General features: G+C 54.7%; 1 protein-coding gene across 1 annotated transcript in view; it reads right to left on the reverse strand.

Moving 5' to 3' along the window:
• Window positions 1-6: 6 nt before the first annotated feature.
• Window positions 7-21170, reverse strand: part of ARHGEF17 (Rho guanine nucleotide exchange factor 17) — a 185364-nt gene continuing 164200 nt past the window's right edge. Inside the window, exons 8-21 of the mRNA XM_006028073.2 lie at window positions 18008-18117; window positions 15811-15896; window positions 14529-14647; window positions 13517-13730; window positions 11919-11992; window positions 10792-10985; window positions 9755-10005; window positions 8578-8824; window positions 6763-6849; window positions 6069-6136; window positions 4303-4451; window positions 2915-3089; window positions 1204-1461; window positions 7-737 (exon numbers count right to left, since the gene is read on the reverse strand). Of these exons, the coding sequence (XP_006028135.1) occupies window positions 547-737; window positions 1204-1461; window positions 2915-3089; window positions 4303-4451; window positions 6069-6136; window positions 6763-6849; window positions 8578-8824; window positions 9755-10005; window positions 10792-10985; window positions 11919-11992; window positions 13517-13730; window positions 14529-14647; window positions 15811-15896; window positions 18008-18117 (2223 nt within the window). The 3' untranslated portion in view covers window positions 7-546. The remainder of the gene's footprint in view (window positions 738-1203; window positions 1462-2914; window positions 3090-4302; window positions 4452-6068; window positions 6137-6762; window positions 6850-8577; window positions 8825-9754; window positions 10006-10791; window positions 10986-11918; window positions 11993-13516; window positions 13731-14528; window positions 14648-15810; window positions 15897-18007; window positions 18118-21170) is intronic.

Raw genomic sequence — 21170 nt, forward strand, 5'->3', positions numbered from 1 at the left:
TGTGCAGCGAGTTTGGCGGAGGTGCAAGAGGGGCTCTTGGCCAGATGCATGGATAAAGGGGTGGCCTGCTGCCCTCCATGGGGTGTACCCGGGTCTGAGGCCTGCGTTTGTCCTTAGCTAGTGGCCGGGCGTTTACCGTGCTCTTCGTTTATGGCACAGAAGACGGGTTCCCTTCCCTGCTCTCTCCCTAAGACGGCTGCCGCCGCCTCCTCCTCACGGCCCCTTTGGGGCAATGCCACAGAAGCCCGGGCTCTCCGTGCAGCTCTCCCCGCAGGCACGGATACACATACACGCGGGCGGGGTTAAGCGCAGGCTGTGCAATGTGGTCTGTACACGGTACCTCGCGATGGGGCTCCTCTCTCCCTGCTGCCGCTGGCCCTCTCCGCTGGGCGGCACGTGGCCCACATGCGGGCTGGAGCCTCCAAGGCAGGTGACGAAACATGCGTGGGGAGAGGGGTCGAGGGGCCGATGGGACCGGGAGGCCACGACAGTGTCCGTGATCGGCAGGGCTGGAGCCGGCGCTCCTCCCTCCACAGCAGGGGCTGATCAGACCCTCCACAGAAGCAGGTGGTTCGTGCTGTCGTCTCGCCCCACGGTCTCGCTGCTGTTGGTGAGCCGGAAGTCCTCGTAGCCGTCCCCGCCGCTGATCACGAGCATCTTAGATTTGGACAGGGCCATGTTAGAGGCCCGGTGCCTTGTCGAGTCCCTCTTTTCCACCTCGCTTGGCTTCTCAGTACCTGAGAGACAACAGGATCCAGGTGAGACTCCAGGGAGATCAAGCCAGGGATCCCACCTGAGATGATGTGGATAGAGGGGCCCTCACACCTCCCTGTTTCCTTTCACACCAACCATAATAACCCCACCCACTGCCTCGGGACTGCCTGGTTCTCCTCCAAAGCTGGAAGACTGAAGCAGCTGGTGATTTAGGCAGCCCATCCTGAAACACAAAGATGTGCCCATTTGTAAACCCAGACCCTCAAGAGCATCCCGTGCTGGGCGCACGTGCACTGGAAAGCCCTGGCTGCGGGGGGTGGTGCTCACACGTGGGCACTGGTTGCTGCCTCTGGTGAGCAGCACCTTCCCCCTGCAGGGCAGCCACCCGATGGGGCGACTTTGGGGGTAGGACCCAAGTAAGGGCTCCTAGCTGGAGCCTGCCCTTACACTGACTGCTGGTCTCCTGGCTCTGGGCAAAGCCAGACCCACCTGGATCCCTTGGCAGAGGGAAGAGGATGTCAAAGCCGTCCGGCAGCTCGATGGAGGTGAGGAAGCGGACGTGGCCCGTGTGGCCCTGGGACAAGCCCACCAGTGTCGGCGGCATCTTCCAGATGGAGGCGTTGGCTGTGATGGACAGTGTCAGCACCACTCCGGCGCTCGTGCCAATCCACAGCAAGTCCTTGCAGGCCAGGAGCGCTGTGATCCGCAAGCAGGCAGCCTTGTGCTGCCGGATGATGGCATCTGAGCCTGCCGGAGGGACCAGAGAGGGGGGTGGGTTACGCACGGATGCAGGGTGCTTGTTGGCACTGCAGGTGGGGATGTGGCTGCCATATGCCTGGGCATGCCTGTGTCGGCTTAAACTGGCTCATGCCCAATGGTGGTGAAGGTGTGGCGGGACAAGCCTGCCTAGGACCCTGGGTATAGATGGGGGTGTGGGTTTGTTCTTCTGCTGCTTCACTGCAACTGGGACCAGCAAACAACTGTCCCTGCTTATCCTGGACAGTGCCCCCATTTGGGGGCGGTGTCCTCAAGGAAGCAGGCCCCAGCTGGGTGGCCTGCTCCATCTGGCACAATGTGGCTGTCACTGTGTGCATGTGGCCTTGATGTTTTCAGGTTCAGCAAGAAATGCTGCAGCGGGTGTCTGGGCTCTGCCTCCTCCCCTCACCGGAGCCACGAGGGGCTCAGGCTCCTCCTGGTTTGTGTGGTGTCTAGGACCATGTCCTGGATTTTGCTTCCCAGAAATCAGTTGCTTCCCTGGTACCTGAGGCAGGCAGAGGAAAGCCAGGGCAGGACTGCTCATGTGTCTGGGACTCACCTCCAAATCCTGAGCAGTCCCTTGCCCATGTGGCCACGGAAAGCTGTCACCAGGCTGCCTGGATCTCCAGCACATGGCAGCACTCCTTTCTCCAAGGCACTGGGAAGGGATTGCCTGTGAGCACCAGCCCCACGGTCCCACAAGTGCAGAGGGCGGGTGTTGTGGGGCTGGGCTCAGGCCTAGCTCCAGAGGTTAGGGATTTGGGAATGAAACCTACCCTGGAAGGGAAGGAGGATGGATCATGTGGCCTCCTGCTCATTTGCCCCTACAGAGAGTACTTCCCTGGCCTGTCTTGCCCTGTCCTGCTTGGACAGTCTGCAGCTTGAAGCATACCCCTTGCTCCACTCAGGGTGGAGACCACAGGCTGCTCTCAGTCAGTAAACATCTCTGCTGGGCCTGACTCCAGCCCTGGACGGCTCTCTGCTGGGATGACATATCTGGCCCATTGAAACGGCCTTCTTCCTTCCACCAGCAGGCTCAGATGGGACGTTCTCCAGTGCTCCTCAGAGCAGCTCATTACTGAGATGCCCAGTGACACTGCAGAGCCATGATGCTCCATCCTGGCTGGCTCAGAAGTCATGGGAGACATCAGGATTAACCAGGGAGCCCCAGCACCTACCTCTGCGAATGGTGGCAAACACCCTCCAGTCCAGTAGAACAGATCCTGGGGGTGGGGAAGTACCTTACAAGTCTCTCCAGTGTCTGCTGACTGTAGGAGAGACATGCCCAATGCCTGCATAACTCCCCCCGCAATAACCTAGTCCATGGAGAACCTGAGTCATGGAGTCCAAGAGCAACCTGTGGGCTGAGTACCACACGCTTGGATGTAGGAGCTGTGCAGAGCCACCCGCAGGGGTTTTGGCCACTGGGAGGTGAAGGACTTACCTGCCAGCATCTTGTGGACAGGCGGCGTGATGTCCACTTCAGCCAGTTGCTCGTAGCTGGTGGCGTGGTAAAGCCGCACCTGGGCGCTGCTCTGGAGTGCGATCCAGATCCCAGGGCTGGAGCTCACCATGCAAGTCACGCTGCGGTTGTTGTCCTGCCCGATTTGGAACGCGTGCTGTGAGGGCAGAGGGAAAGCAAACACCCTTAGCTTTAGGGGTGCCTGTACATGTCACAGGGTTTAATCCTCATTAAATTAAATAGGTTTATAAAATTTAAACTTGTTTATTTTGCAGCGTCACATCAGTGTTTGCGCGCACTAGGCTTCTAAATGAATTAGCCTGGTCCCTGGCCAGCATCGCAGGAGAGGAGGACAGTCCCGTGCTATCCCCTGGGCCTGGGGCCCCCCACTCTGTGCTCTGCCATGCAGTTGTGGGAGCAGGGAGCCAGCACACAAGAAAAAAAAAGAAGCGGCAGCAATTTGAAAGTGAAAGCAATTTGAAGGGATGAACTACAAAAAAGTCACAGCACCACCTGGTGGACAAAGAGGCTCATTACACATCTCCGAGCGCCTTGGTGTTTGCGTGCAATGAATCCATGGACATGATGCTTTAATTCACGACTACCAAACTAAACTACATACAAGGAGTTTTAGTTTAATGCACCAAAAATACTTTTAAAGGGTCCAGAAATCCCGCTAGTGCAAATAGTCATGCCATTGCAATGCAAGAAAGGGCAAAAAACATGATGTACAAACGCCCTAGATGGCTCAGACTGGGCACTCGGGAGCACAGGACACTTGAAAACCTGCCTCTGCATGTGACTGTGGCAAGGATGGAACCCAGGTGTCCTGAGGCCCAGTCACGAGCTTAGCCCCCAAGACCCCTCTCCCTCTCCTCGTCCTGGCCAGCACGTGGCCACGAGGAGACAGGAAGCTGGTTTGCACTGAACAAGTGGCTACCCCAGAACTCGTCGGGGCAGCAGACACAAAGCATACACCGGGGTAACTTTCTCCACAGTAAATGTACTCATGACTTCCTCAGAGTAAGTATCTGCTGCAGAACAGTGTCTCCTCTGGAGTAACTGCTGCACCGTGTAGGGTTCCTGCAGGGCAAACTGGGAATATGTATCATGCATCTAGGCTCTCAGAGCATTTGCTGCTGTGACAGAGCCAAGGAGAACCAGAGGTGACACCAATGCAGCAGCTGATCACAAGTCTCTGCTACAACCTGATACTGGATGCATGCTAGCCACGATCTAGAGTGGGCTGTCATCAATAGGGACCTTTCCATTAGGGGCTGGATTGGCTCCTAAGTGTCCTTAACCCCTTGCTCCCTCCTGCCAAGCTGTTTGCTCTAATCCTCCCGGTCACGAGGAAGGGGTGTAGGTACCTCCTGGAGAAGTGTGCCCGTGTTGAGGATGATGACTCTGTTCTGACAGCCGCACCACAGCTTCCCAGCCACCGATACCATCTTAGTGACAGGGCTCCCGGGCGAGCCCAGGGACAGGGACTTGGAGTTCTGGGGGTCCCAGAAACGCCCTGCGAAGAGAGAGAGAGAAGGGCAGAAAACAGCTAGCATCTTCTGAGTGGTCCCCTGTGCATGGGGGCAAATAGTGATGGAGGCCACTGGACCTCATGGGCACAAGACCAAAGGGGTGTTAGCTGGCCTCAAACACCCAAAGGGTCTGGAAGTCGCCAAAGGAGTGCAAGGGGCTCCCCCTCTTTAAGAAGCTGGACCAGTTTAGGAACAGGTTTGTGTGATGTGATGCCTCGGTAGTGGGGGGGAGTGAGACACCGCTACCTCCCCCCATCAGAGGCAGGGTTCATGGTCTATTATGAGGTGAATCTCCAGCACACTGGCTCATGCACCGGGTTAAGTCAGGCCATGCCATGCATCCAATGGTACAGAAGAATGATCACGGATGCATCTCTCCTGCAGCTTCCCTGCCAGGATGGCAAAAACCATTTACCACCTGCTAAGGAGACCCTAGAGCTCTCTGCCTGGGGAGGTGGGTGGTGCAGCAGGGATTGCTGAGGTCCAAGGAGGGGATGTGGCCTGGCTGAGGGAGACCTGTAGCAGGGCTGAGACACGAGCCTTTGGGCTGAGGTGACACCACCTCCCCACACTGCCAGGCTGCTCTAGATCAGACCTATAACCGCCAACCTTGTGACTCCCAGCTGCCCTGGCTGCAGCTCAGCCGCCCCCAGCCTCCTGGGCACAGAGCCCCAAAGGACCCAGGAGTGCCCTCTGGCAAAGTGTGCATGGATTCAGCACTGGGGGAGCAGTGTCCTGGCCCCCTCTCACATGCTCACGGAGCACTCTGGGACCCCGTGGTTCCAGCTTCAACACCGCTCCTCACACGTGAGCTCTTCCTGGAATTGGTCTTGGCTAACCGTGGACATCCAGAGGGCCAAATGTTGCTGTTCATTACTCCAGCACCACTCCAGAGCAACTCTATCAGTCTGCACATGAACTCCCAGTCCAAACCGGTGTAACAGGGAGCAGAAGCTGTTGCAACTGCACTCAGACCCTGACCCCCACCGTAGCATGTGGGAATAGACTGTGACTGAGAGAGGAGATGGGTGTGAATGACCGGACGGGGTCTGGCCAGCCCTTGCCAACTCAGGGTGAATGGACCTGAGGCTCTGTCGTTCTCACAGCCACCACGCCACCCAGCCCTGTGTAGCAGAAAGGTCATACTGGGCCACATCTTCCATTTCCTCACACCAGTCTAGTTGTATGGGCTCCTAATTGATGCCAGAGGAAGCGAGGGGAAAATTGGGTCTCCAGCAGTTAATAGAAAGGGCAGTGGATTCTTTAGTGCAAGGTCAATGTTTTCAGAGGCCAGTGACTGCCAGTGCCTGGAGCAGGCCCCCGTGCCTGTAGGCACTCAAAATTAGCAGGTGCTTTGGAAAATGTCATCCCAGGGTGTTCAGAGCAAGGGGCTGGGAGCACGGTGCCTCTGCCCAGCTCTGATATGGACCCACTATGTGGTCTTGGCCAGATGGGCTGTTCCTCTTCCCTCCCTCTCTGTCTAGCCATGCTGCGACTACTAACCCACCTCTGGACTACACTCACGGGGCTCAGTGACCTGCCAGGGGGCACTGGAGCCTTAGGCATGTGTGAGCATCCAGCCCTGCTACCATGTGACCCACCTGCTTCTCTCTGGTAGACAATGAGCTCTCCGTTTGCCAGTGACACAAAGACCTGGTTATCGAGGTACCTGCCGAGGAAAGAGAGCCCAGACGATTAGCCTGCAGTGAGCATGATGCAGGAGACGCCCCCCAATGCAGAGGACACTCACCTCCCAGGATAACTTGCTTCCCCCACCAAACTGCCCCACATCAGAGGCCCTAAATACCTCCCATCTCCTATGCCTAGTTTCTCACATATCACCCTGTGCAGCTGCAGTGTCCCCTACACTGTTGCTACTCCAGTATGGCACAGCTCCATCTCTCACCCTCCCAGTGCCAAGCTACTCAGCTTCTCACCCTCTCCATGTCTTTAGATGGCGATGCACCCTCCCTGATGCCACTATGTAGTACAGAGTATATACTTGCATACTCCATAGTTGTGCACTATGAAGTATGCAAACGAAGAGCAAGAAGTAATCCCTGTGCAGAAAAGACAGTCTGAATGAACAAGATGGGCAAAGGAGGGGCGTTTGACTGGCAGGGAAGGAACGCCAGGAGAGACCAGGTATGCAGCCCAAAGCACCAGAGGAACTCGATGTTAAAGGCAGGATATAAACCCAGACCTCTGCAGTGCTTAATCCAAAAGCCAGGCTCTATGCTGCTTCTTTCAGCAGCAGAACAAGCTCTAAAGGCCTGGGCAGGGTCCTGCACTTACAGGATACACATGACGGAGGCCGAGTGCTGCATCTTCATGCTGTTCTTCCTGTTGCGGATGTTGTCTGAGGACTGGTACACATGGATGCTGGAAAACGAAGAGAGGTGGGTGAGAGGTGAGACCTTGTCGGCTCAGCTAACATCAGTGACTTCATGGCTGGCACAGGCAGGCAGTGAACCTGAAGCAGCTTGGGGTGGGGGCACAGTGCTAAATGCCTGAGACCTGTCTGTAGGAGGAGGTAAGCCCAGAAAAAAGCCTTGTTGCCAACCTGCTGGGTGTGGCTTATGCCTCTCCTAGGGCTTTGGTGCTGGGGAAGTACTAGAAGGCAATAGCTGGCATATGCGTGTTCTCTGCCTATTGCACAGGTGAAAGGGACTGGGGTAGAGGCCTCGGCATGAGACACCCGTGCTCAGGACACTGGTATAGATGCTGATGCTCAGGAGTCTCTTCTGACCTTTGTATGCCAGGGTAGGCCTTGGTTACAAAGCCTGCAAGCATTTCATACAATCATAGAGAAGTCGGACTGCAAGGTCATCGAGTCCAGCCCCCTGCCTGAGACAGGATCATTGATAAAACAAATCCACTGTCCAACCTCTTAGCAAAACCATTCATCACAACCAGATATCACACTTGAAACTGCCACAGGTAAAGCAGGGGGACCACGGTGGCCAACATCCTGCTGCTGAAAAGGTGCAAATATGCTGGAGAGATCCCAAGAGGGCCATGGACCCACTACAGAGGAAGGCAACCCCCTCCCAGGCTGTACCAATCTGACCAAATTCCTTTCTGACCCCATATGCAACAATGGGTCTGACCCTGAGCGAAGGAACAAGACCCTCTGGCCGGGAACCTCCAGCTTTAAATCCCAGCAGGAGCATAGGCACAGCCCAGCCATAATCCCCAGCCTTGGCTGCAGGCAGCACCCAATGCTGCTGAGGAAGGCAAACATCCTCCACCCCCAAGTTGACAACTGTAGGAGCAGGAGGGGGAAAATATTCCTTCCCGGCCCCACGTAGCAACCAGCAAAGCCCTGCCACTACCCCTCAGATCTGTTGCTTTGTGCCTGTGGATTGGGGGAGAGGGCGTGTGCATATGTGTGAATGCAGCAGGCAGGTGCCTAAGGTGTGCCTGCTCACATGCAAGCTGCTGGGCATGACGCGCACATGTGGCACACATGCACACGTGTGCTCAGAGTTCACCAGGCTGCTCCCCCAGCAGCAGCTGAAAACCAGCTCACAACGTGCTGCCAGGGCTTCTCATCAGACCTCACCCTGCAGAAGCAAACCATTTGCCTCATGCTTTATCTGAAGCCGCAGCTTGTCAGCTCTGACCTAGGGCCACCGTTCAGCTCAGCTCCATCCTTCAGGAAAAGTCAGCAAGCCTTTTAACCTGACCTAGCAGACCCAGACTGGCCTTGCACATCTGGCTGGCTGGAAGCAAGGTTCCCCTGTACCTGGCAAGATCCCTTGGCCTGACACTGAAGAACAAATCTCTCACTAGTGTAGACAGGTGCAGAGCCAGGGGGATCAATGGAGTCCCTCTTGCCTGGGCTGGGGCTACTGGGCCTGGCTTTACCCCAGCTGTTCACCAGCTCAGCTCTGACTGTCCTGATATACCCTCTGCCTTCCACACCCTGCTCCTGTCCTCCTAGCTGCCCCCTCTCCATCACTCATGCATCTGCATCCTGGTTCTCATACAGCCTCCATCCAAGATGCTGCCCAAGGACTGGTCCAGAAAGGCTGGAGTGCAGCTTGGTGGCTTTGGGGTATGCCCCACATCCGGTTCCCCATCTCTGGCCAGTCCCCGCTGACCTACCAGCCATCCTCGGTGCCCAGCCACATGGAGCTCTGATAGGCCTCGGGGTCAGTGCTCAGCAGGTCCTCCAGGCTGCCCCTGGTGAAAGACCCTCGGCTCGACCGCCGCATGGCCCGGCCGTCCATGGGGCTCTCACTGTTCCTGGTCTGACTGAAAGCACTAGAGATGGGGAGGAAGCCAGGGTCTTGCTCCTCTTCGGAGCTGGTCGTCTCGGCTGTCACGTCTTTGGAGCTTGGCATCTCTTCGTCTGTGAAGGGGCGAGAGACACAGCCATGCAGATGACTGAAGGTGACAGAGGCACCCATTCACACGGGCCTTGTACATTTTGGCATCAAATCTGGAACAGGCAAGCTGGAGTGACTCTGGCATGACCCAAATGACCTCTGCCTAATCCAGCTGACTCCAGTATTATCTCACTGATTTCAAAGTACAGCTGTGGTACCTTTTGCCATGGGACCCAGAGCAGGAGGGTGCTACCCTTGGCTTACACTTGGGGCACAGTATGGCCTGTGATATTCATGCCATGTCTGTGTGGTCCAGTAGGGCTCTGATGGGAGCCTTTGCTGTGAATGATATGAAATCAGACTGTAGCTTTTAGCATTCTCTAGCACGCAACATTTCTCTAGCACCGTTCATGCTGACAGACCAAACCCCCAGGCCTTTACAGAGCAGGGGAGGCATTGTGGTCTCAGAGTTCACCTCCTTAGTGGAGTCACTCTGGATTTATGCTGGAGCTGGAATCCAAATCCAGATCCTGCTCAATGGACCTTCAGTCACTAACTTCACTGGATCCAGGACTTGAACCTGTTTATTTCTCACATCCTAGGAGAAAAGGCATTAGAGGAACATTATTTCAGTGGCAAAGTCAAGCACCTGGGAGTTAGGAAAGCCCAGATTTACAGATGCTTTTGCAACTCTTATTCTAGCCCCTTCTGTATTTTCTCCTGTGCAGTGAGGCAGCATCCCATGGGTCTAAAAGTGACCATGATCATGACATACAAAGGGACTGGAGGAGCGTGACATGGGCAGCCTCCATTCTGATGGTCCCTAGCCATGGAGGGCTTGGCCTGGCAACTTTAAGGTGTCCCCACTGACCCTGGGCACTGTTAGGCAGGCTCTCTCCAGGGCAGCTCCCAGCCCCCAGCAGGGCTCAATGGTGTCAGAGTTGCCTACTCACTTCCAAAGCTGGAGGAGATGGTGGAGTGGCTGGCCTGGCTCTGGAGGGTGCCCGAGGGGCTGGGCGAGGACTCATCATCTGTGTCATCGCTGTCGAAAGGCATCAGCTCCCGGTTGGCGCTGTCCACAGGCTCTGAGAGCTCCAGGGAGGAGCCGGAGATGGAGATGTGCAGGCACTGCTGGGGCCCCGCATCATCCAGCGCCGAAGGAGCCGGCTCGGTGGAAGGGCTCACCAGTGACTCAGGACGATCCCTGTCAGCGAAGTGACAAAAGCTGAGGTGAAACTGGGATTCTGGACCCTAATATAAGGCAGGGGCGGCAGGAAGGATACAGGCCTGATGTGGCTGCACTGCTCAGCTCCCAGTGAGCTGGATGTGCAGATCACCACATGGGACTTTGAGACCTGGCTTCCAGCTCCAGCACTGCCCCTGACTTGTCCTGTGGCCTTGGGAGAGATTCTGTGCCTCAGTTTCCCCTCCTTTAAACGGGGGTGATACCATCTCCCTGCCCAGGAAGCAAAGCTGGTTCCTTTCAAGGATCAAACCGTACTAGCGCGGCACTCCACACCTCCCACAGGCTGGTAGCTGTATGTCACAGCTGTCCTATGGACACATGGCTACTCTGTCCTTCCTCATCTTCCCAGAAAGCCAGGGAAGGGCTCTAAACTCTCCAAAGTGTCTAAACTCTCCAAAGAGGCTGGACTAATGGTGCTGGTGCTGCTCAGCTCAGTACTGGGGCTAGTCACCCGCCTCCTCCATCTCTAGTGGATATCTCCTCATCTCCCTGTTGTACCATGGGGCAGGGCTATGGACCCCATCGAACAGGTGAGCAAACTGAGGGACAAAGGTGCCAAGCAATTTACCCAAGGCTACACACGCAGTCAGTGTAAGAACAGGGGCGACTACAACCCAGGTCTCAGCTAGTGACCCCCTCTTCCTCTTTTGGGCCCTGATCCTTGGGATCTTAAGCTTGTTCAGACACTTCAGGGGGCAAATGATGTTGGCCCCCACACCTTGGCCTCTGTGTGGGGTCTTTTACCTGTATATCCTCTTGAGGCCTGGCACGGAGGCAATGCAGAGGATCCTGGCTGAGCAGACGGCGATGCAGGCCTCGACTGTGGGTTCCTTCTTGATGCTGAGGAGGCAGACCTGCCCCACGTAGCCATCGCTGTTGCACACCCACACCTCAAAGGCGCTCTCGGGGCCGCTGTGGCTGGGGGAGGCGCAGGAGAACTGAGACACGGAAGAGCCAGATTAGATCAGAAATGGACTGAAAGGAGATTCGTGAGCGCCTCAGCATGGAAAAGCAGCAAGGGAGGGTGATGCTGAATAAAAACAGCCTCTCTTCCTTCCCCGGGTTCACCCCAAATTATGCCTGGGGGGTCACTGCAGTCACCCTAGAATGCAGCCACCTCTGGGGTGGAACATAAACAACTATATCACGTCCCCTCAAACACTGCACAGAGGTTTGGGACAAGGAGTGCAGAGAAATGCAGCATCCGTTTGGAAGTGCAAGGGGGAGCTTGGCTGGGACCCCACAGCTAGCACTCCTATGCTGCACAGACTCTTTAATGACCAGAAGAAATAAGGACCAGGGTTTGTCTCTCAGCCCAAACATGGTGATAGCCTGATTGGACACCTCTGGGGAGCACCATGCCTGCTAGTGGCAAGCTGCCACTTATCCTGACTCTAGGCCAGTGATTCTCAACCAGGACACCACGGCACCTGGGCTGCCTTGAGAGCCTTTCAGGGGTGCTGCGGGACACCACGCAATGTTATCACGGTTATATGTGCAAACATGATTCACCAGATTTCAAACAGAAATCCATGGTTGTAGTCTTTCTGAGTTCTTTGCAACGGGAAAATTGCCCCATTATTTTTCTATAGTCAAAAAGAGAGTGAAGACTAAGAGCTGGTATTTTCTGAGGGGTGCTGCGAGTCTAACCACGGGCACCGTGAGTCTATCCAGGGGTGTTTTGAGTCTAAAAAGGTTGAGAACCACTGCTTTAGGCAAAGGAAACCTGCTCTCAGCAGCCCATCCTCAGCTGTGGTATTTCAGACACTGGAGGGGACAGGGCCACAGTCCAACTGAGCTGCTAACTCCTAGAGATCCCACCACAAGACCAGACAGGGCCTGGGGGAAGGAAAGCCCAGGGGCCAACATACCTGCATCCCACTGCGTGTCTTCATGATGGGAATTGCCTTCAGGAACTCAGGGTCCAGGCAGTTTTTGTTGGAAGCTGGATGGGAAGAAGAGAGACACTATCAGGGAGGCTGCGGATATAACAGTGATGATGTCCCCGTGCAGCCACCTCCCCTGTGCCAGAAAGCCTGGCAAGCCAAATAAACTAGGACCAATGCTGACATGCAGCCATCTCTGGGGTGGAATGCAGGAGCTGCTTAACAGCACGCAGCAACACTGAACAAAACTGTAGGGTTGGAGACTACTGCGCTGAAACTACAGGAACGAGGTGGGTGGAATATGCTTTATCGGGCTGGTATCTGGTCAAAGCACAAAGGAAAACAGATCTTCAAGAACCTGTCAATCGTAAACTGACCCCCACACCATGCTGGGGCTGTGGTTTCGTACAGACTCAGGATGCAGGACTCCACCTTCTGGACCATAAAGAAGTAAGGCTGGAAGGGAGCTCCAGAGGTCACAGCTAGTCCAACCCCTTGCCTGAAGCAGGGTCAGCCCTATCCAAACCACCCCTGACAAATCCACAATATAAACCCTTCATACAGTCAACTACATAAAACACAAGACATCACACCCAAACCTGCCACAGGTAAAGCAGGGGCACCACGGCAGCTAATGTCCTGCACCTGTAAAAGGTTGTTAATATATGCTCAAGAGATCCCAAGTAGAAGCCATACTCCACACTATAGAGGAAGGCAACCCACTCCCCCCGAGTCTGTACTAGTCTGACCATGGGGTAAAATTCCTTCCTGACCCCAAATGTGGTATTGGTCTGACCTTGAGCAGAGGAGCAAGACCCTCTAGCTAGGATCCTCCAGGTTTGAGTCCCAGCAGGAGCACTGGTACACCTCAGCCAAAATCCCCAGCACTGGCTGCAGCCAGCACCAATGCTTCTGAGGGAGGCTTAAAAACACCCTGACACTTGCACCCGACAGTGGACGGGGTGGGCAGGGGCCATTAGCAAAGACCACAAGCCTGGGAAATACTCACAGCAGAACACAGGCATAGACCATCCCCAACCAGTGGCTGTCCAACCTCTTCCTGACCACCTCTGGTGATGGAGAGTCCACCCTTCCCTAGATGTCTATTCTGCCGCCTCACTATTCTCACAGCAAAGCAGCATTTTTTCCGGATATCCAATCTGAACTTACTTTGCTGCAGCTTTAAGCCACTGGTTTGCATCCTGCTCTCTGGAGCAAGAGAGAAAAGGTGCTTTCCCTCTTCTTTATGGCAGCCCTTGAGGTATTTGAAGACTGATACCATGTCCCATCCTGAATGCCTTTTCCACGTGCTGAGCATGCCTAGCTCCTTGTACAAATTGCTGACTTAAAATCAACACCCTCATGGTACCCTGGCTCCAAATCCCAATCACTGCAGCTTTCTACTGGGGCTTTCCTCAGGGGCCTCCCATCTAGATACTGACCCAACCAAGCCCTGCCTAGCTGACTCAGAGCCAAGAAAGTGCTGATTCTTACAACCAACACCCTCATGGCACCTATGATCCAATTCCCAACAGGACCCTTCCCACCGGCAGCCCTGGACCACTTGGCCAGCCCCTGCTCACCCAGCTTCTTCTTGGCATCCTCAAAAGCCTGTTCGAAGCTGTGCCGAGCATCGGGGTTGGGGAACTCGAAGACAAAGGACTCGGTGCCGTCAGCCTTGGTGGTGGTGAGCTCTACTTTGTTGGGTGGGAAGGACATGCTGAAGGACAGGGACTGCTTCTCGGCCAGCTCCCGGTGGATGGCAGCCATCAGGTCCTTGATCACGTCGTCCAGGCTCTGTGGACAAGAGCAAGAAGGATTTTTTAACCCTCACAGCACTGGACTGGAAATGGAGAGACCTGGGGTCTGCCACTGCCACCCTGTGCAAGCCTGGGCAAGTCATTTAATTCTCTATGGCTTGTTTGCATGGGGATACTCAGGAAAATGAATTTGGATTAACTAAAAGGGTGGAGGAATTGAACTGCATTTATAGCAGGTTACTTTAGGGCCCTGCTACATGTTCAAATTAAAGCTGGGTAGAAATCAGCTCTAGAGTTTTGAAACATTTTCAAGTGCTAACTTTATAGCTGGTCAGCTCTTATTCTAGCTGGAGAGTCATTTTTATCATGTGAGAGTTACTTTGCACATGTGGCTCATCTAACTTTAAGCATTTAATTGTGTGATAATTACTTTACATATGTGGCCAGTCGAAATTTATTGTGTGATTCACCAGTTAATTGTGTAATATTGTGTAATATATGTAATGCATAGCAAGGGACTTAGAATAAGAGCGCCCATACACAGATTTAAAGGGATTTAATTAACTCACCTTGTAAGTCAATTCGGATTAGTTTTCCACGTGGACAAGCCACTGAATCTCTATCCGTAATGCGGGGCTGACAAGCCTCTGGGGGTTGGGAGCCCGGGCCTGTACCAGACTTGTGTGGCTGGCAGAGAGGGAGCTTTTGGTAGGGAGCTCAGGATGGGAAAATGCTGGGCACAAGTATGTGTATCTGGGGCAGACTGTCTCTGGTGAAGGCAGCCTTACCAGGCCTGAAGAAGGTTAATTTACAGCTGTGGCAGGGGGCTCCTTACCTGGTGGGGGAAGCTGAGAGTCTCGGAGAGCTTGCTGACTTGGCCCAGCGTGCTCAGGTCCTCGTCCAGGCGGCAGATGGTTTTCTGGATGCTCTCGCGGTTGGTGGACTGGGAGGCCCCTGCAGATAGAATAGCAGGGTGGGTCAAGGCTGATGGAGCAAGGCGGGTAGACAAGGGTACCAGGCCAGCACTGCGCTGCATGGGGCTCTGGATGCAGGCAGAGCTGTCCTAGGACCCCCTGCCCCCTGGATTCTCTACTGCCCTGTGAAGGTCACTGCCCCCGGGCTCAGAGCAGGACCAGCCCGGACAGTACCCTGGGGTCTCTTCTCAGGCCCTGCCCCTCACTGGATCCCCACTCCCAGAGGGTTAACGGGCTCCCAAGAAGAGATGCCAAGCTAGTGCCCTGCAGCCTGACTCCCTCCCAGCCTCGCACACTCAGCACTTGCAGAGCCTGTCCACACCTGCAGCAAGCTAGACCTCCTTGAGGTCAGCACTGCCTGCCATGCACCCAGCATCTCCCATGTGGCAGAGTCCCTGACAGACTGGCGAACCCCACAGCTCTGAGTTATACCCAAGTCAGGAGGCTCTATCCACCGACTGGGCATGTGGGGGGCCGTGTGTGTGTGTGTGCATGTCTGAATGTGTATGCACAGATGAGCATGTATGTGCATGTGCATACGTGAGGATGTGTGTGAGCTCTAGCTTGCAGATGCTGGCACATAAGCCCTAAACTTTTGTCAATCCGTGAATCTCCCGGCTGGGAGCTGTTGCCCCATCTGGCACTGAAGGATTAGCTGAATCTGGATGTGGAGCCTCGGTCTTAGATGGATGAGCCAGGTTCATGAAGTCCCTTGCTCTCCCCTTCCACCCATGCTGGGAGGACCCTCCAATGCAAAGGCAGCTGTTATTTGAGTTGAGGGAGACTCACCAGCAGTTGGAGGCAGTACAGACACTATGATGCAGTTGGGCTGCTCTGAGTCCCTCTGGCAGATGGCAATGGGACACATACACAGCTCCTATACTACAGTATTTAAATCCAGACCTGAGTAAGTCGCTTGTAAGGGACCCCCATGAAGCAGGCTATTAGCAGAGCCCCAAACCCCAGCAGAACCTGCATCTCGGCAGCAATATAGAGCCGGTTGCTTTAGCTTGAGAGGGGAAGGAGCCTGAATTGAGTCGTGGTTGTTTCCCTTGCCCTTCACTGGAAGGCGGCAACCTGGGGACTGAGCCTCAGTTGAAGCCCGCGGGTGCGACAAGGGCTAGGCAAGAACGCAGCACAGACCTTTCACAACGTCCACGTCCTCCAGGGGCAGCTTCCAGAGCAGCTTGTACTTGCTGGCAGTGTCTATGACGCTGGCTGCCGTGTAGCTGAAAGAGAAGGAAGAGAAGGAGCTATCACCTGGGGTGCGGGCATGAGCGAGAGCGCTAGGGGGCAAACTCGGCAAGGCAAAGAGAGCGGGAACTGAAATCATAAGCAGAGTCAGCTGGGCCTGCCTGGCCCAGACCAAGCCAGTGTCCAGGGTCCCCGCTCTCAAGCCCATCTCTTGCCTCTCTGCCTGAACACTGAGACTGCACCGGGGGTCTGCCGCCGGGATGTGGAGCAGGCCTGACCTTAGCCTTCGGGATGCCCCGCCTGTCCCCCACCCAGTGCCGTGATTCCCCTCTCATGGATCCAGAGCAACAGACTTCCACCTTCAGCTTCCTCTGTGCAAAAATGAAGTTTATTTTCTACCTATTACCATCTTTAATGTTCCCTGAGCCTGAGGAAGGGTGCATGTGCCCGAAAGCTTGCAGAAAAAGATTTTTTTTTTGTAATTTCTTAGTTGGTTTAATAAAAGGTGCTATCTCTGAACCAAGCGTTTTAGAGAGTTTTGCATTTCTTTTTGTCCCAGACCAACACGGCTACCAAATACATCTGAGATCCCCCTCTTTACACCTCCAACCACCCTACTCTGCTCTGCCTGAGAGGGGCCCCAGCCCTGGCCCTAGCCCCCCTGATGTTGTAGCCCCCATCCCATCCCAGATGGGTCTGTATAGGCCCCATAGGACAGTACTGCAGGGAGGGTGATGGAAGGGGGTGGGGTTGGTGAGCAGCACTGCTTGTGAGTAGTAATGGGGAATGAGGGAGGGGGGGAGGAGGAGGAGAGATTGGCATAGTCCAGCTGGGCATGGTGGCCTGATGCTATGCAGTACTGAGCATTTGCAGTCATGGGCAGAGATGGAGGGAGGGGGCATCTCTGCCACCCCAAAAACCACTGCAGCACTGCACCCCCTTCTCTCCCAGCCCTCATGAACTTGCTAGGTTTTCCATGCCCTGTGATGGTGCTGGGGCTCGAAGGCCTAGCAGGGACCATCTACCAGTCTTCCATTGCACCACAGGGAAGGGGTGGTTTCTGCCAGGGCAACAGAAATGAAATGACTTCCCAAGCCATGAGACAGCATGCTGGGGGAGGAAGGACAGCATGAGCACACAAACGTGCATGTGTATGCGGGTACCAGGTATAGAAGCACAGGACTGGAAGTGGCCTTCTGGGCTGTTAAGTCCATTCCCCTATGTTCACAGGCAGAAATTTTACCCAAGAGATCCCCCCCAAGTCGCTGCTTCAAATGCATGCCGAAGGCACAAACCCATAGTGCAGCTCTGCATGGTGCTGAGGGAGCACCCGTGAGCTGGAATTGCAGCTACATGAAATGGGCCAACGGGGTCAGCAGGGGTGACCAGGACCTTCCCGGGTTTGAGGTGTCCCTTCCTGAGTCTGGAATGATGGTTGGAAAAGTGGGTGGAACAAAATAGGATGCAGTTCAATAAGGACAAGTGCAAGGTGCTGCACCTGGGGAGAAGGAACCACCAGCACGCCTCCAGGCTGGGGGAGGACCCTCTCAGCAGCATCGCAGCGGAAAGGGATCTCGGAGTGATAGCTGACTCCAAGATGAACATGAGTTGTCAATGTGACGAAGTGATCAGTAAAGCTAATTGCACTTTATCATGCATTAGTAGGTGCATGACAAACAGGTCCAGGGAGGCAATACTTCCCCTCGATGTGGCATTTATGGTAAGGGTTGCCAAAATCTGGAATCAGCTTCCAAGGGAGGTGGTGCTCTCCCCTACCTTGGGGGTCTTTAAGAGGAGGCTGGACAGGCACCTGGCTGGGGTCGTCTGACCCTAGCGCTCTTTCCTGCCCAGGGCAGGGGGTCGGACTTGATGAGCTGCCAAGGTCCCTTCTGAACCAAATATCTATGAATCCATGACCCCCACAATTCAGAGTTAGAGCCAGTGCTGCTCCAGGATGATGGCCGGGGACGGGGAAACCCGCTGTCTGTGGGTACATGTACGGTTCGTCACCCTGCAAGCAGAGCACTGAGCCCCTGCCCCATATCCCATCTCACAGCCCCATGGCAGGAAGGATGTAGGGGACTGGAGACCAGCCCCAGCAGGAGAGACACCCCGTGCCCCACAGGCTGACAGCCGCTGTACTCACAGGCTCATGGAGCTGCGCCGCAGGGACCCCGACTTGCGCTTCAGCGTGGTGCAAACCAGCAGGTCCGTGAAGAGGAAGAGCGAGCGGTCCTTCTTCCCACCCACCGCCTTCTGCAGGAGAGAGGACAGGGGAGGAAGCAGGCGGGGAGATTAATGCAGGGGTCACAACGTTAAAAGAAAAACGGTGGCTCATTGAAAGGCCAAAGAGGTCTTTTCTCCCTACATGTCAGGGCGAACTGTCTGTGACGGGGAGGTGGGTTTTCCAGCCAAACTTCCCAACATTTACTTCTCTCCAGAGAACCGGGCCACAGGCGAGAGCCAGTTTACAAAGGCCTGGCCAGGAGCAAGCCCATCTCAGGCTTCTTTCCTCGACATAACGTATGTCTGCCCCACTGTCTCTTTTGTTGGCCAAGCTACAATCTCCCAGGCCTAATCCTTTGCTCAGTTCCTGTGCAGACCTTGTCCCGGGCTCACTTTCCCAGTGCCTGCAGTGGGGATTCAGCTGGAGTGAGAAGTTACTAATAAAGCAGCTGCCTTTCTACAGGTGTGGGCTTGACACCTGTCCTGGGCGTATTTCCACAGGGAAGGAGAAGCTGTTGGGCTGACAGTCAATACACAAAGCTAGGACGAGGTCGAGCCCTGCCCCTTGTATCCCACTGCTCAGCTGCAAGTCGCATATAATTGGCCACTCAGCATAGGCTAAAGCCGGCCCAGAGGGATGGTCCAAGTGATATTCCCACCAAGGGTAGCAAACAAGCATGGGAAGAGGCCTATTTTCAGCCCTAGGTCAGGCTCACAGCTGTCGACTCTAAAGTCCTGGCTCCCAACTCCAACCTGAGGTCTTCCAAGCCGTGCGTGCAAGCTGAGCACCTTACAGGATCAAAGCAGGGAATGAGGGGCTTGGAAGAGGTCACCGCAAGACAGCAAAGGGCTGGCACAATTAGCACATCCTCAATGTCCCCAAACTTGACCTGGGGGCAAAGGATTAGCTCAGTGCAGCCTTGCTGTCTGTGAAGGAGTGGCCCAGCTCAATGTCCAGGGCATCTGGGTGCACAGGCCAGCAGACGGGCAAGACCATCCATGCCCACCACGACCTGAAGTACATTTGTGGCATCACAGAGATGCCCCTTCTGTGGCATCGCCATGAAGGATTGGGTCCATGGGGCACCCAGCTCTGCACTGCTGATCAGGCTGATGGCTGAAGCTCCCTGATCCTGACATGATTAAGCTGCGGGTGAAAAACTGCTTTCCACAGCAAAAGCCCAAGACACGGCAGAAGCTGGCTGTGCGAGGCGATCCCTTGGATGGTAAGCTGTGCGGGCCACTGACTTGCCTTCCTAGGGGTCTGTACTCAGTATGTAGCCCCAACCTGAGCCGGGTGATACTGAAATGTAGGTGAACACCAACAGCCGCAGTAGCTCGTGTGATGGAAAAGACCTCACATCTAGCCCTTCCCACGGGCAGGGTTGCTCCATGGCCTCTCGCTGGATTTGCAAAAGCATGACAAATACATGAGATTCCCAGGAATGAGGATCCCTTTGAGAGCAGTGACCTGGCATCTAACTCTGTTTGCAACAAGCCTGGCTCTCCTCCCATTCCCCCAAGCCAATACAATTTGCGTGTTGGTCTGAATAAACTGATGTCCTTCCCGTTTCTCCAGCTACTGTCTTCTCTTTGATTTCCAGGGATGAGCTCCCATGATTTGGCCAGAGGAGCCTGGGAGAACAAATATGCGCACGGGCAAAAACACTCGGCTCGCTCTCCCTGGCAAATCCCAGCAAACTTTGCTCCGAGTTGGAGGAGCGAAGCAAACGTCACGGTGAACACGGACTTATTTATTTCGAGCAGTGCCGGCGGACGGGTGTTTTGGCTGCCATGGAAACACCCCGAGGAACATCTGATTGGGGAATTTAAGAGCAATCTTTCCTTTCTCTCCTCTGAAAAGCCACGGTTCTCCCCACGCAAGGGAGAGAAAGAAGCAGAGGCTCGGCTATTATTTCTTTTAAGTGGCCGAGCGTGTGGGGTGGTTGCACAGCTCTTTGAGAGGACAATGTTCCTCCAGCAAACTGAATTCAGAGAGAGGCAGGAGATGGAGAAAGTCAATTGATCGCTCCACGACTACCCCCGGGTCATTAGGATATGAGTCATGGAGTTTAAGGCCAGAAGTGATCATAAGCTCATGTAGACTGACCACCTCTGGTCCTTACGCCTCAATCGGGGACCCAACACCAAGCCCAGCAACTTGTGCTTTCCAGGAAAGCTGCTTTGAGTGCTTTGTCTAGTTGACTTTCCAGCATGCCCAGTGGTCCAGCTTCAGCCGCTTTCCTTGGGACACCAGTTCACATTGCAACACCACCCCATGTCCTTCGGGCAGATAATGATTATCTGGGAGGAGCTTAAGGCTTGCTAGAAGTCCCTAGTCAATGCTTTGCCCCTGGAAATGGATTTCCAGGGTTTCAGGCAACTTTTGATATCACTTATCCATCTAGAAGTGGTCTGCAAAGGGTGAAGTCCCGGCTCACGGCCGTTACAAGCATGTTATAGACAGGAGCAGCGTGCCTTATAGCCGATTATCAGCACATCAGGAGAAGGGGTTATAAGTCGTGGCCACAAAAAGACAACTGGCTGAATGAATCAGAGGCTGGAAGATCAGAAGAGTTTGGCTGGTCTGATCTCTTGCAGAGCGCAGGCCACAGATCTTCAGCTAATAATGCCTATGTCAAGCCCACGACGCCTGTTTGGGCTATGGCAGATCTTTTATAAAGGCAGCCAGTCGCGGTTGACTTCAAAGAATAGACACCCCACCGTGTCTCCCAGTGAGCTGCTCTCATGTAAACTCTGCTCTGGGCTGGACTCGACAATAAATTAAAGCAACTGATTTGCTACGCAGCACCCTGTGTGTGGTGTGACTGCTTTTTCTGGTTGGAAGTCAAGGCGTCATTTGAAGCAGTGTCAGACAGGACACCGTTGGGCAATCTGACTCCCGTCAAAGTCATGGGCACATGGGACCCAGGGCTGGAAGGGACCAGGGGTCTTGAGATCAGTCTCTCATTACTGCAGGAAACCGCATCAGAAAATCATGTTCACAAAGAGGTCCCGTTCCATTTCCAAACCAGTTACGCTCATGCCTTCGCTACTCCAACCAGAAAGTTGTTCTAGCAACT

This window comes from Alligator sinensis, unplaced genomic scaffold (genome assembly GCF_000455745.1).
Source record: "Alligator sinensis unplaced genomic scaffold, ASM45574v1 scaffold594_1, whole genome shotgun sequence".
Lineage (NCBI taxonomy): Eukaryota > Metazoa > Chordata > Crocodylia > Alligatoridae > Alligator > Alligator sinensis.